The following is a 15,903-nucleotide window of genomic DNA, read 5'->3' on the forward strand; positions in this document are numbered from 1 at the left end:
ACTAGGACTAGCCTAGGGTCCAAAAGAAGGAAAAATCCTAAAACAGCAACCAATTCATGATCAAAGTCAAGATATTTCGAATACTAAGGGATCCCAATTGGTCCCATATCCAAACTATGCACACATTTTATTTTATGCAACATGTGAGGCAAAGTGAGCAATGTTAAACCACATATGAGCAATCAGCAAAATCACATCACAAAAAATATCAAAACAGCATGGAAAATTCCACAAAAATTATATCCTAAACAGAGGACATTCAAAAAGCTACATGTCAATTTTCATACAATTTGGCCTAGTGGAACTATGGGAATTAATTCAACATGTCTAAGCATGCAAAAACACAATCAAATGAAGCTACAAAAAATACATTAACTTCAATTCAATGGTAAACAGTGAAATTACATGGGAAATTAGTAGGACCAAAGCCAAATGAAAGCTACACATGTCAGGAACTATTCTACCAAATTTCATGGTCATATCATTCATCATACTCATTCTATGCACAAAATAAGGCAAACTAGTTCAAAGGAGGCACTAAGCATACAAACAGAACTATGGCATTCAAATCCACATCAACACAATCCCAAAAATTCTCAAATAATTTACCCCTAAACAGGGGATATTAAAGGTCTACCATGTCAAATTTGAGCTCAATTGGGCAAATGGAACCATGTCAATGAAAATCAATAAAAACAGGCACAATTATAGGCTCCAAATCACAACCTCAACACATGCTTCCACTTTAAAAATTCCTAACTCAATGAAAACAAAAAAGAAATGGATGAGACCAAAACAGGGAGGTCCTAACATGTGTCTACTACAAGCATGCCAAATTTCATGAATATCCAATACACTATGAGCATTTCACAATGATTCTATCAACCTAGGTCACATGAGCTTGCAAAAATGAACACCAGAAATGAAAAATCATGATCAATTAGAAAATACAATGAACAATTCCACAAAAATTCACAAAGGATCCTAACATGTTAATGATCATCCATATCAAATTTCAAACAATTCTAACAAGGATAGGTCATGCTAAAAAATCCAACAAATTGGCATCATGAGGTGTGACACAAATCGTCACACCTAAGTTCAAAAAATTGTAACTCAAAGACCAGGTATCAAAAATGCACAAAATTTATATGGAAATAAACCTCATCCAGTCAACAATCATCACAAAAATTTCCAGACATTTATTTTACAATATGAGAATTTCATGATCAAATTAGTCTAAGGTATCAAAATATACACATGTGGAAGAAACCCTAGGTCAAATGAAAAATATTCCATGCACAACTTTGACCAATAGGTCAAAAATCATCTACACTCAGTGACAAAGTCAACAAAATAATTTTCACAATTTTCTGATTTTTCCACATTTTTCTATGATTTTTTGAACATGTTATGTATTTTACATGATTTCTTAGAATTTAAATTGAAATTAATTAATTAAATTATAGTGGCAGTTTGGTAATATTGGGCGCGGGGGCGGCAAACTTGATATTCAAATTTTCAAAATGTTTTATGGATCAAACGCGTCACTATTCATCATCTCCAGCCATAAATTTTCCAGAAATTACACGAAGCCTCAAGAACACACTTCACTCAAAACCTAACCAAAATGCGCAATCTTATAGTCGTTGGAACCGTTACAACACGTAGAGCATGAATACGCATTCCAATTAACCTAAAACTTCCTAAATCGTGCGAATCGATGAACTTAGGGTTCTAGATCTAAACTTCGAGTTAAGATTTCTTACACTACGGTTCACCATTCGCAATTCTAAAAGCATCCTCGTGATCCACATAACACGCACTACAACACGCATACAATGATTGCACGAAAACTTGAGGTCGAATTTTGAGCTAACCTGTTATGGCAGTATTGAATTCGACGGAATCAAGGCGCGATTTGGCAAAACAGCAACAGTACAAGCTCGTGGCAAGGTGATGTGAAGCTCAGTTTTGCTCAATTGTGCTCCTAGTTCTCGAATCCGCGATTCACCATGGATGGAGCTCTTTTGGACAGTTGATAATGGCACGGCTTTGATGGTTTTTCAACACAAACAGATGGAGTATTTGATTGCACAAGATCACTGCAAAAAGAATCTCTCAATTTGATCAAAGAATGAGGAAGTTTGATCAATTTTGGTTTTTGTGGATTCTTGAGAAATCTTGGAGAATTGTGATGATTTGATCTGAATTTTTTGTGAAATGAAGATTCTGTTAGGTTTATGCAGTAATTAGACTTTTATACCATGCCACTAATCCATGATTAACAAGTGATTAACCAAATTGGCACTTTAAGCAAATTGCATTTTCCTTCAAAATGGCCAAAAATACCCTTCCTTCAAATCAGTCCAAACAGCAGCTCAATTTTTGTTCCAACAAGTCCAAAATACCATGTGTAATGTGTAGAAACAAGTTTCATTTCAATTGGCCAAGTATTTTGCAATTTCACCCTTTGATGGAAAATGTCCAATTTATGCACTTTCATTCTTCAAGCCAAAACTCAAATTATGAGGCCTAGCCATGAAATGAGGATTCAAACACACTCCAAATGCCATTCCTGAGGTGTTACAAAAAGTCTCATCTCAAAATTCCAAATATTTTGACATTTGGACAATTTTGCCCCTGGTCCAATTCAGCTGTCCAGTTGAAAAGTGACTTTTTGCCTTGGCCATTTTTGGAAAAATCCAATGATGCAACCTTGAAGTACATGTCAAATGGAGTTTGTGCATATAAAGAACTTGCAATTTGGACCAACCATGTGGTAGTTATGGCCTCCTGATTACGGGTCTTTTCTGAAATTCACTGAGCCATATCTTGTCAACCATAAATGAGAAATTCAAGTTCTTGGACTTTTTGGAGAGGTGAGATCAAGATCTTCAACTTTCATGTTGGACAAAATTCCATTTGAAGCTTGTATGATGAATTGATTTTGAGGAGAAAAAGTTTCCATTTTGGGCAGCTGAGATTACAGGTCATCTGCTGTTTTTGGAAATTTTCTGTCTGGCCTCCAAATCTTCAACCTTGGTCTTTGGCATGTCAAATGAGACTTATATGGACATGAATGATGCCTTTCAAACCATTTCCCACCTTCCAATCCATAAAATCAGGCACAGTTGACCATAGTTGACCACAGTTGACTTTCTAGGGTTTCTGGTTGACTGAACAATGACTGGTGACTTCTGAGCATCCAATCTTTGGCCAAACCACTTCAAAATGATCCTTGGACCATATGAGCTTGAAAAATCAACCCTAAGGCTTTGTCTCAATAAAAATGGCACTTGCTTGCTTGATTGACCTGATCTCTTGACCAGTTTGTCCTGATTGGTCAGCTGAACTTGCACTTGGGCAAATGGACAATGCAATGTTATGCAGTGGACATTGTTAATGCTATGACCTAATATGAAATGAATGTACAAAATGGTAGGGTGCAAATTTGAGGTGCTACACATTGTGACCAAAATTATCACATTTGGTGCACTTATATGCAACACCAGATCTTCTCTTCCTTGCACCATCCTCTCCACTTTCTCTTATCCTAATCTTCTTAGGTCTACCAGGACCATTTTTATATGCAGGTGGTAGAGGTGGTTCCATCTCAACTTCTGGCCACATATCTTGACCATTGATTGGACTTACTGAAAATCCATAACATAGCGCAAACTTTTCTCTTGTGTAACAAGCATCAACAAATTCATCAGGGTTTTGCTTTCTATAACTCAGAGCAGCTACAGCATGCCTACATGGAATTCCTACTAATTCCCAAAAATTACAACTACATGACCTTTTAGCAATGTCAACAATAAATTCATGTGTGTTGTAACTATGTGTAACCTGAAAAGTCTCAGCAATTGACCATGTTGGCAACCAATGACCACTCCTGAACACCTCATTATCTAACCTTCTCCTAGGTATTGGCATCACCTTATGTGGCCAATTTTCTAGTTTACTTGCAGAGGTGGATAACCTATTCATCAGATATTTTCTTATCCACTCACACATTGTGAGTATAGGTTTGTCCCTAGCAGCTAGAATGGTAGCATTAAAAGACTCTGAGATATTATTCATCAATGTATCACATTTAGGGTAAAAAGAAAAGGCATGCTTACACCAGCTTTTGGTAGGAACAGCCATCAACCAAGTCCAAGCATTGGGATCTGCATTCTTCAATTCATTCATCTTTTGGACCCATGCCTGATAGTATGTGGCTTTAGCAGCTCCCATCATTAAATCTCTAATAAGGGCTCCTCCACCAAACCTTTTCTTGAAATTAGCATACAAGTGCCTAAGACATAATCTATGCTCAATAGTATCAGACAATTCTTCAAATACAGCCACAAGTCCCTGATACAAAATAGAAATTTTTCCAACATTTAGAGAATAGAATAATTTGCAACAGAAAGATAGAGTTAAATACATACCTTCTGTTGATCAGAGATAAATACATATCTTCTATCCTGACCAATGTCCTCCATTAGTAGTTGTATAAACCATCTCCAACTCTCCTTTGTTTCATTTTCAACCACACCAAATGCCAAAGGGAAGTATTGATCATTAGCATCCCTGCCTACAACAATAAGTAACTGTCCACCATACTTGGTCTTTAAGTGACATCCATCAACCCCCACAAATGGTCTGCATCCATGAATAAAGCCTTTCTTACAGCCATCAAAACAGAAATAAAATGACCCAAACCTTGGTTGTATGGATGGACTAGGTCTTTCTACATTTATCTTCACAGTGTTGCCATGGTTTACCCTTCTTAGTTCTTCTGCATACCTCCATATGGAAGCATACTGATTGTCAGCATCACCTTCAATTATCTTCTTGGCAATTAGCTTAGCCCTCCATGCTTTTGCAACAGTAATACCCACAGAATATGTTTGCCTCATATCTTGGATGATGTCTCTTATCCTGACTGTATCAGAAGTTTGCATCCTCTTTACCACATGCTTGGCCACCCACTTTGAGCTAGCAGACTTGTTGTTCAAAACCCTAGCACATGTGTGCTTATGTACAAGTGTTTTTATAGCAAAAGTCTCCTTGTGGCCCACCTTAGAGCATAAGACTAAAAACCCACATTTATGCTTACACACCACCCTTACCCTATCTCCCTCATTTTTCACAAAAGAAATTTCCCTTCCATTAAGCACTGACCACTCACGGATAGCTGCCCTAAAGTCATCAAGTGTGTTGAATTCCATACCCCACTTGAATATAAAGTCTTTGTTTAGATGCTCTTTCCTAAACCTAGCATACTTGGGCCTTTCTTCATCACAAGAATCATCTGGGTCAGAACTATTCAACTCATCACTATAGTATACATCATCTGAATCCATACTCTTATTGGGCTCCTCCATACTGTTATTGGGCTCCCACCTAATAGGCTTAGTAACATCTATTCCTTCAAAACCATCAAAGTAAGCAGTAGCTCTTTCATCTTCACTGTCATCTAACCCCTCTACCTTCTCCTCATCTAACCCATCAATTCCATTATCAGGGGGGTGGTCATCATCATTCACACATTTAGGTTCCCTATCAGCAGGGTCCATGTTCCCAGTACTATGTTCAACATACAAATCTCCTTTCACATTCATTGCACTAAAGTATAGAGCAAAATCATCAACAGCATCATCTTTCCTAATCAGAAAAAAACCATCTTGAATTTCTAAAACTTTTGTCCATACCCTAACACAATCAGCCTTATACCCTAACCTACTCAACAACTTCTCAATGTTATCCATGTTCCAATTTGAAACATGTATCCCATTAACTGTCGTATCCGTACCCCCTCTGTATATAATTTCTTCTTCAAAAACCCTGTAAAATTCACCCCCATGGTGGAGTGTAACACTAAAGTGTTATGAATCCTGTCAATATATTATACCCACATGTCAAAGATTGTTGATTTCAAAATTTTACCCTACGACATTGATGAACTTCAAATTTTTACTAACCTCGGACTTTGGACACTTCACTGAGCTCGTCTTCACTGAGCTGGATCGCTTCTTCGTATTCGCTGAGGTTGTCTTCATCTTCGTCTTCACTGAGCTCGTCTTCACTGAGCTGGATCGCTTCTTCGTATTCGCTGAGGTTGTCTTCATCTTCGTCTTCACTGAGCTCGTTTTCACTGAGCTGGATCGCTTCTTCGTATTCGCTGAGGTTGTCTTCATCTTCGTCTTCACTGCGGTCGTCTTTCTCGTTTGCTTCGTTCCCTGCATTCTTCTTCTTCGTCTTCGTCTTCCCCTGGAAATTTCGTCTTCGTCTTCCCTGCTATGTTCAGAACCCTAATTTTCTAAGGGGGTATTTGAAATTAAAAAGTGTAAAATGACACATAATCACTTTAACAAAATTAAAAATATGCCAGGTGTAGGACCTCTTATTAGATTCCATGCCACCTGGATATTAGGGGGTTCTATGAAGGAATCTACATAACATAAGGGGGGGTTTACAAAAAATATTTTTACAAGGGGGTAATCCTAAACTCGCTAACATTACAGGGGGAAAAAGTGTATTTAACCCAAGAATAATCATGCACATACACTCCTTAAGATAAATGAACATCTAAATTATGAAGGTCATTTGTGGTTCTATAATCAATTAATTAATTGAATGTTTAACGAATTATTTTATTTTAATTAAATAATAAGTAGTAATAATAATAAAAAATGAATATAACCAAATAATTAAATATTAATAATTATAACAACCATATAATTGTGTATTTACTTTTAAAAAATAATAATAATAATAGTAATATAATTACATATTTACTATGTATATATATAAAAAAAAATATTAACAACAGTATAATTAAAAATTCGAAAATAAAATAAAATAATATTAACAATAGTATAATTATAGTTTCGAAAATAAAATAAAATAATATTAACAATAGTATAATTAAAATTTCGAAAATAAAATAAAATAATATTAATAATAGTATAATTATAATTTCGAAAATAAAATAAAATAATATTAACAATGGTATAATTATAATTTCAAAAATAAAATAAAATAATATTAACAATAGTATAATTAAAATTTCGAAAATAAAATAAAATAATATTAACATACGTATAATTAAAATTTCGAAAATAAAATAAAATAATATTAACAATAGTATAATGATAGTTTCGAAAATAAAATAAAATAATATTAAAAATGGTATAATTATAATTTCGAAAATAAAAATAAATAAATCAAGACATTATTCTATTCTAAACTGAGGGTGTTATTAGTAAAACGAATATGGGCCTAAAAGCAAAGGAAAACCCATGAAGGGTCTGGTCAAACTTGTTGACCCAGGAGGCTTCATCTTTTAAACGGTGACAAATGTCCAGGGTTGGTGACACTTGTCACCGCCACCTCACCAAACCAAACACGGTTATTAACAAATGAAAACTTAGAAAACACATCAGCATTTTACCCATTCTTTCTCTTTAGTTTCAACCGTTCGCAAAAAGGGGTCTGTAAACCCTAAAAAAAAATTCTCCCGGAGAAGACGGCCGAAGGCGGCGCCTCCTTCCTTCTCCGGTCACCCTACCCCAAAACACCATCTAGCTTACTAAACACGACCTTCTGAGGTCGAATCTGAACCCAAAATTTCCTAAACCATGCTCGAACCTTCTAGATCTCTAAACCCTTACCGCGAAATCTAAGTTCTTGCATGTGGTGATTTAAGAGAATTAATGGGGATTTTGTTTCACTTACCACGGCAGAGGAGATGGAAAGGCGATTTCAGGCGGAGAAGAGTGCTTTGATCCGAGTCCGTCGCCGGCAACCCGTCACAGTTCCGGATAAGTTTCCTTCCTCAACTTTTCTTCTTTGTCTGTTTCGTCTGATGATTAAATGGCAAATATGTTTCAGTTTTTTTTGTGTGTTATGGTTTGCTGGCTTTTTTCGGAAATTTGATGTTCTTAATCTCTGGGATTTCTAAAAAATGTTTGATGTTTGTTGTTTGGTTTTTTGGATTTTTTTCGAAATCTTGTTGTTGTTGTTGTTCTTGTTGTTGTACTTTGCTGTTGTGTGTTTTGCTGTTAACTTAATAGGACTTTCAGAAAATATTGCTCTATTGTTTGGGTTTGAAAAAATGAATTGCTCTGTTGTTCTTGTTTAGGGTTTTGAGAAAATATATCTTGCTTGTTCTGTTGGATCTCAAAAACGTGTCCTCTCACTGTTAATTGATTTTGTTATATATGAATGTTGGTTTCTGTGAGATAACTTGTTGGATCTTGTTTCCAGATTTTATGGGATGTTTGCTTTGTGGATTTAAGGTTATTTATTTGGATATTGGAATGTGTTTTTTTGGGCGTTTTCTTTGATTCATCGTGCAACATACTTACCTGTTTATTTAATCATTTATTTTCCAGTTTGTTTTAAGTGCTTATTTGATAAGCTTTTTCTTTGAATTGTTTTTTTTGCAGGTGAAGTGATGTTGATTAGGAAAGGAGGCGGCGCCAGCTTGGGATTGGGGCGTTGGAGCTTCCAAAAGAGCTTTTGGAAAAGTCTTGGAAGCTGCTTCAATCTGTTGGATACTCAATTTGTTCAATTTTTCTTCAAATTTATTTAGCTGTAACAAATCTTTTGGATTGTAACCTTAGGGACTAATCATGTAACCTCTGTTGAATTATTTGTAAGATCTGCATATTTTAAACTCTTTTGATTATGCCTTGGCCTTTTTTGGAGTAATTTGTAACATTTGGATTTAATTAGAACTTTGAATATGAAAATTGGGGTTGAAACGTATAACCTCCTGTATCATGTACTGGCCCCCCTTTTTTTGAATTATTTGTAACAATTAAATATGCAATTAATCCCTATTAAAAGAAACATTCTAAGATTTATTCTAATATCTCATTTGTGTGAGTTATTTAAAATGCTTAAAATCTAATCCAAATTAAAAATGGATTTGGCCACATTAATCAAATTTGGATTTTCAATTTGGTCTCCTATAATTATGTTTATTGTTAACTTAAATGAGCAACAAGAAATGTGCATCATAAGCCATAAAAAAACAATTTCAAAGTGAGTTTAAAATATTATTCATCACCATAGTCTTTTCCAATGATCCATCTTAGCTTAAAACAAAACACATGCTAAAAAATTCAACTTGAGTTCATAAACATGTGGAAATGCTTAATAACAAATGATTATAGAAAATATCCATGACTCTTAATACTTACTAATAATCAAATGAATTTTGGATTAGTAATGTAAAAGATTCACACCACACTTTACAATATTAATCATGTGAATGAACCCCTTTTTTAAACAAAAAGTTCTCATGGATAAACCAAAATGTGCCTTGCTAACCAAAAATGCACATACCTTCCCATGCTTCAGTAAAAGACAAATGCAGCAGATATCTTCTTAAGGATCTCAACAGATGAAAATGTCATTGAAGACTTGATGCCACCAAGGGCTGAGAAACCTTAAAATAGAACCCGTGTCTTTAAGATACAATCCATGTCTTATAACATTGGGTAGTGAATGCTGGTTGAAGATTTTCCTTATCCGGACAAAATTGGGGTATCACAGCTGCCCCTATTTAATTACCTCCAACCGGAAAGTGAGAATGACGGCAGTCTTTGTGTATTCGCGGTGGGAGATAATTAAATACAAAAAAGACCCAAATTTTGTCCTAGGAAATGCAAGGAAGAAAATACGGGAAGAAAATGTAGTGAGAAATAGTAAAAGACATTATCCTACAGTAAAAAGGAATAGTCAAGACTTTTTTAGGAGTCGTTAGAACAGTATCTTGGACGTCACAGTCGAGATACGTTAGCAATGGAATGACATCCCTAGCTAAATCTCGAGAATTTTCCAGGATGCTAGAGCAGTATAAAGAAAATCTGGCATGAGACTCTTCATATTGATGAAGCAGCATCTCAACAGTAAAAGTGAGATTCTCTGTATCGAGTCGAAGCAGCATCTTATATGATAGAATTAAGATGTTCCAGCAAGGGAAAGATACCTTAATTGAATCTAAGACTCTCTGAGGATATTAGAGCAGTATCTCTAAAAATCTGAAATGAGACTCTTCATATTGATGAAGCAGTATCTCAAATAGTAAAAATGAGATTCTCTGTATCGGGTCGAAGCAGCATCTTATATGATAGAATTAAGATGTTCCAGCAAGGGAAAAATACCTTAATTGAATCTAAGACTCTTCGAGGATACTTAGAGCAGTATCTCTAAAAACAAATCTGAAATGAGACTCTTCATATTGATGAAGCAGCATCTCAAACAGTAAAAGTGAGATTCTCTATATTGGGTCGAAGCAGCATCTTATATGATAGAATTAAGATGTTCCAACAAGGGAAAAATACCTTAATTGAATCTAAGACTCTTCGAGGATATTAGAGCAGTATCTCTGAAAATCTGAAATGAGACTCTTCATATTGATGAAGCAGTATCTCAAATAGTAAAAATGAGATTCTCTGTATCGGGTCGAAGCAACATCTTATATGATAGAATTAAGATGTTCCAGCAAGGGAAAAATACCTTAATTGAATCTAAGACTCTTCGAGGATACTTAGAGCAGTATCTCTAAAAACAAATCTGAAATGAGACTCTTCATATTGATGAAGCAGCATCTCAAAAAGTAAAAGTGAGATTCTCTGTATTGGGTCGAAGCAGCATCTTATATGATAGAATTAAGATGTTCCAACAAGGGAAAAATACCTTAATTGAATCTAAGACTCTTCGAGGATATTAGAGCAGTATCTCAAACAGAGAAATGATATTCTTCAGATAAATGAAGCAGTATCTCGAATATTCGTCTGTTGGGGGAACTTTTTAAGAAAGGACTCCTTTTGAGGGAGATTTACTAGAAATGCTCTGCAGGGGGAAAAGCTCATAAGAGGCTTTTTAGGGTAACCTCTGCTTTGGGGAGCAATGATTGTAAAGAAAAAAAAAGTTGGGAATATCATTATTAATCATAAAGTTGAAAAATGATTTATTGAGAAATAATTCTACGAGCACATGCAGGGAAATAACTTCATTTAGAAATGAGGAATGTCCAAGATACGCATGAATGACCTCGGATCCTGGTATTTTGTTATTTGATTTTTGTATAATGTTCCACTTTAGGTGGGAATTCCATGCATGGGATAATGCATGGGATGTATGCAAGTATGCAATTTTGTTGGGGATATTTGGCTGTAGGAATGCGAATGATTTTTATTTTGCTGAAATTCCCATTTTGTGGGAGTGTTATGCATGAGTATGTTGACGATTGATATGACTGTTTTTTTTAATTCCCTTGTTTGGCAGGAAATTATGCATGAAATGATGCATGTGATGCATGTTGGAATCGATTCTTTGTCTTCCAGGGTATGTCAGATGTCTGTAAGTACAACTCTTTGCCTTGGAATTAATCCCTAACTTTTGCCTGGACCGCCCTTTCGGGTTTTCGATCCACCGGGATACCCATTTTTGCCTGAGTCGCCCTTTCGGGTTTTCAACTCAGTGGGTCAAATTCTTTTATTTTTATCCCTAATTTTTTCCTGGATCGCCCTTTCGGGTTTTCGATCCACCGGGATAGCCATTTTTTTGCCTAAATCGACCTTTCAGGTTTTCGACTTAGCGGCTTTTATTATTCCACTTTTTTAGGCGAAGTACTTTTTAACAGCATCAGCGTTGGTGGGAAGCGGCAACTCATCACCGTCCATAGTTGCTAGAATTAGAGCGCCTCTGGAAAAGGCTCTAACCACCACAAATGGGCCTTCATAATTTGGTGTCCATTTCCCTCTAGAGTCTTTGTGAATGGGCAAGATTTTCTTCAGTACTAAATCTCCCTCTTGAAACACCTTGGGACGAACTTTCTTGTCGAATGCCTTTTTAAGACGCCTCTGATAGAGTTGACCGTGACCTAACGCTTTCAAGCGTTTCTCCTCAATAAGGTTGAGCTCGTCATACCTTGATTGAACCCATTCCGCCTCGTCTAGCTTAGCCTCCATTAGGACTCTCATCGAGGGGATCTCTACTTCTATAGGGAGAACTGCTTCCATACCGTATACCAAGAAATAAGGAGTTGCCCCTGTTGAAGTTCACACCGATGTGCGATAACCATGTAATGCGAAAGGTAACATCTCGTGCCAATCCTTGTACGTAATAACCATCTTTTGGATGATTTTCTTGATATTTTTATTTGCAGCCTCAACAGCCCCATTCATCTTAGGTCGATAGGGTGATGAGTTGTGGTGCTCGATCTTGAATGTTGCACATAATTCATCCATGGTCTTGTTGTTGAGATTGGACCCATTATCAGTGATGATCTTGTTGGGACTACCATATCGACATATGATGTTATTTTTCAAGAAACGGGCGACCACATGCTTTGTGACATTCGCATAAGACGCGGCTTCCACCCATTTGGTAAACTAATCTATGGCCACCAAGATAAATTTTTGTCCATTTGACGCTTTGGGTTCTATCATTCCAATCATGTCGATCCCCCACATAGAGAAAGGCCAAGGTGATGCTATGACATTCATCGGGGTAGGCGGCACGTGTATTTTGTCAGCATAGATTTGGCACTTGTGGCATGTTCTGGTGTAATGATAGCAGTCGGTTTCCATGGTCAACCAATAGTAACCTGCCCTTAGAATTTTCTTGGCCATGGCATGCCCATTGGCGTGCGTACCGAAAGAACCTTCGTGTATGCCCCTCATCAGCTGATCTGCTTCGTGTTTGTCCACACACCTTAACAAAACCATGTCGTAGTTTTGCTTGTACAGTACCTCTCCATTCAAGAGGAATTTTGATGCCAATCTCCGGAGGGTCCTTTTGTCGAGGCTGGAAGCCTCTGCCGGGTACTCCCTCTTCTCCAGATACTGTTTGATATCAAAGAACCAGGGTTTACCATCTGGTTCTTCTGCTGTTGTCAGGCAATGAGCAGGTTCGTCAAAACGCCTAATCTCAATATGAGGCTGATGGTTGGGCCATATCAATTTGTACATGGAGGCCAGAGTTGCTAAGGCATCTGCCATCTGATTCTCTTCTCGAGGAATATGAGAGAAAGTGATTTCGTCAAATTTGGGGAGTAGCTTCAGCACATAATCCCGGTATGGAATTAGGTTAGCATGTCTTGTTTCCCAATCGCCTCTGATCTGATGTATGACTAGAGCGGAGTCCCCGAATACTTCTAGTATCTTAATCTTCAACTCAATAGCTTCTTCCAACCCTAGTATGCAAGCTTCATACTCGACCATGTTATTTGTGCAGGTAAAACAGGGCTTTGCGGTGAATGGTAGATGGAAATTCTTGGGAGACATCAACACTGCCCCAATTCCATGGCCTATTGCATTTGAGGCACCATCAAACATGAGCGTCCAGCCTGCTCTTGGCTCGAGGCTTTCCTCTAGTTCGGAGTCTTCAACATCCTTAACAGCCATGATGTCCTCGTCTGGAAAGTCAAGTTTCAACGATTGGTAATCCTCCAGTGGTTGGTGAGCAAGATGGTCTGCTAGTATGCTTCCCTTGATCGCTTTTTGTGCAACATATTGGATATCATATTCTGACAACAACATCTGCCATCGAGCAATCCTACCAGTGAGAGCTGGTTTCTCGAATATGTACTTGATGGGATCCATTTTAGATACCAGCCAAGTTGTATGAGTTAGCATGTACTGCCTGAGACGCTTAGCAGCCCATGTGAGTGCACAACAAGTCTTCTCGAGTAGTGAATATCTGGTCTCACAATCATTAAATTTCTTGCTCAGATAATAGATGGCATGCTCTTTTCTACCAGTCTCATCTTGTTGTCCCAATACACAACCCATGGATTCATCGAGCACGGTTAGATACATGATGAGAGGTCTTCCTTCAACAGGGGGTATTAGAATCGGTGGCTCTTGCAAGTATTCCTTGATTTTATCAAAGGCTATCTGACAATCCTCATTCCACTCCACGCCTTGATTCTTCCTCAGAAGCTTGAATATTGGTTTGCATGTTGCAGTGAGGTGAGAAATAAACATGGCGATGTAATTTAGTCTCCCTAAGAAACCACGAACCTCCTTCTCAGTCTTTGGTGCAGGCATGTTCTGAATGGCTCGAACCTTGTCAGGATCTACTTCAATTCCCTTTTGGCTTACAATAAAGCCTAAAAGCTTCCCAGATCGAACCCCAAATGTGCATTTATTAGGATTAAGTCTCAACCTAAACTTCCTCAAACGAGTGAATAGTTTCTCCAGGTTGGTGATGTGCTCTTCTTCTGTCTGGGATTTAGCAATCATGTCATCGACATACACCTCGATCTCTTCATGAATCATGTCGTGAAAGAGGGTCACCATGGCACGTTGATATGTTGCCCCAGCGTTTTTTAAACCAAACGGCATTACTTTGTAACAAAAGGTGCCCTAAGGAGTGATGAACGTGGTCTTCTCCATGTCTTCGGGATCCATTTTAATTTGATTGTATCCTAAGAAACTATCCATGAAGGAAAACACGGAGAATTGAGCTGTGTTATCCACCAGTACGTCGATGTGAGGTAATGGTAAATCGTCTTTGGGACTGGCTCTGTTTAAGTCTCGGTAGTCCACACACATGCGGACTTTTCCATCTTTCTTCGGCACTGGTACAATGTTGGCAACCCATTGTGGGTATTTAGCGACTTCCAGGAAACCAGCGTCAAACTGCTTTCTCACCTCTTCTCTGATCTTGAGAGCCATATCTGGTCGAGTTCTTCTTAGCTTTTGTTTGACAGCAGGGCATTCTTCTTTAAGGGGAAGCTTGTGGGTCACGATGTCAGTGTCTAATTCGGGCATGTCTTGGTATGACCAAGCAAACACGTCATCATATTCGTGGAGGAGCTCTATCAGTCTTGTCTTCACTGTATCTTGAAGCGCTACACCTACCTTTACTTCTCTCTTATCTTCTTATGTTCCCAGATTGATAACTTCAACGTCTTCCTGGTGTGGTTGAATGACCTTTTCTTCTTGTCTGAGTAATCTGGCCAACTCTTCAGGGAGTTCGCAATCTTCCCCCACTTCGTCTTTAGCTTGGTAGATTGGACAATCAAAGTCATATTGGACCATAGCAGTGTTGTTATCAATAGTCTCGGTGGTGTTTCTGCATGTTATGATTTATGCGGTTTATTTAGAAAGTGCGTGCATAAAAAATTGATTGCCATTTTCGTAAATAGATCAAAACGAAAGAAAAGGAACAAAAATTTGAATGCAAAACGTCATTTCATTAATGATAAAAACTCTTGAAAAAGATAAAGGAGGCCCTACAACATGCCACTGTGCCTTGGGCAGAGCACAGGGTTTTGTCTAAAAATGATAAAATTACTTTTGAAATATTTGGGGAACTTCCACAGCCTTCCAGTTTGTTAGTTCTTCATTAGGTACGGCTTGACGCATCCAGGTGGACTCCCCCTCCTTGCGGTCTTCTTCACTGATCATTGCCACCTGCTTGCCAAAGATGTGGCCAGCTGGTGAATGTTTTCTCCACAGAAGGAATCTTCTCTTTGTCAGATTGGTTACCGACTTTGTGTGATGATGGGTCATACCCCAAGCCAAACTTGTCTCGTTTCTCTTTCAATTCCACCACTTTGCCCCAGTCTTGTGCATCTTCACTTTCCATAACGGCTTTAGCTCCTTGCCATGAGGCCATGGATGGTCCGGATTTCGGGACTTCCAAGGTTTGTTGAACGGCCATCATGTTTACCACTTCCAGGGATTGGAATGGTGTCTCAGTGATTTCGCCATCCACCTCGATATACCGAAAAGATGTTAAGTGACTGACCAAGATATCTTCTTCTCCTCCAACCACAATCATTTTGTCATTTGTGATGAATTTTAGTTTTTGATGTAGAGTGGAGGTGACAGCACCTGCGGAATGAATCCAGGGTCTCCCGAGTAAGCAACTGTAGCCAGG

The 15,903-nt window shown here is 37.7% G+C and overlaps 1 protein-coding gene and 1 long non-coding RNA gene across 2 annotated transcripts; one reads left to right on the plus strand and one right to left on the minus strand.

The window, feature by feature from the left end:
• Nucleotides 1-3,462: 3,462 nt before the first annotated feature.
• Nucleotides 3,463-5,762, minus strand: LOC127122335 (uncharacterized). The gene is made up of 2 exons (XM_051052686.1): nt 4,440-5,762; nt 3,463-4,362 (listed from the first exon to the last, which is right to left on the minus strand). Exons 1-2 carry the CDS (start codon nt 5,760-5,762, stop codon nt 3,463-3,465), a joined length of 2,223 nt encoding a protein of 740 aa, XP_050908643.1.
• Nucleotides 5,763-7,423: 1,661 nt separating this feature from the next.
• Nucleotides 7,424-8,781, plus strand: LOC127118580 (uncharacterized). Its single transcript, XR_007802266.1, has 2 exons — nt 7,424-7,810; nt 8,445-8,781. It is a non-coding gene; the product is annotated as an uncharacterized LOC127118580 (long non-coding RNA).
• Nucleotides 8,782-15,903: the final 7,122 nt, after the last annotated feature.

The sequence above is a fragment of the Lathyrus oleraceus genome, chromosome 2, assembly GCF_024323335.1.
Source record: "Lathyrus oleraceus cultivar Zhongwan6 chromosome 2, CAAS_Psat_ZW6_1.0, whole genome shotgun sequence".
Taxonomy (NCBI): Eukaryota; Viridiplantae; Streptophyta; class Magnoliopsida; order Fabales; family Fabaceae; genus Lathyrus; species Lathyrus oleraceus.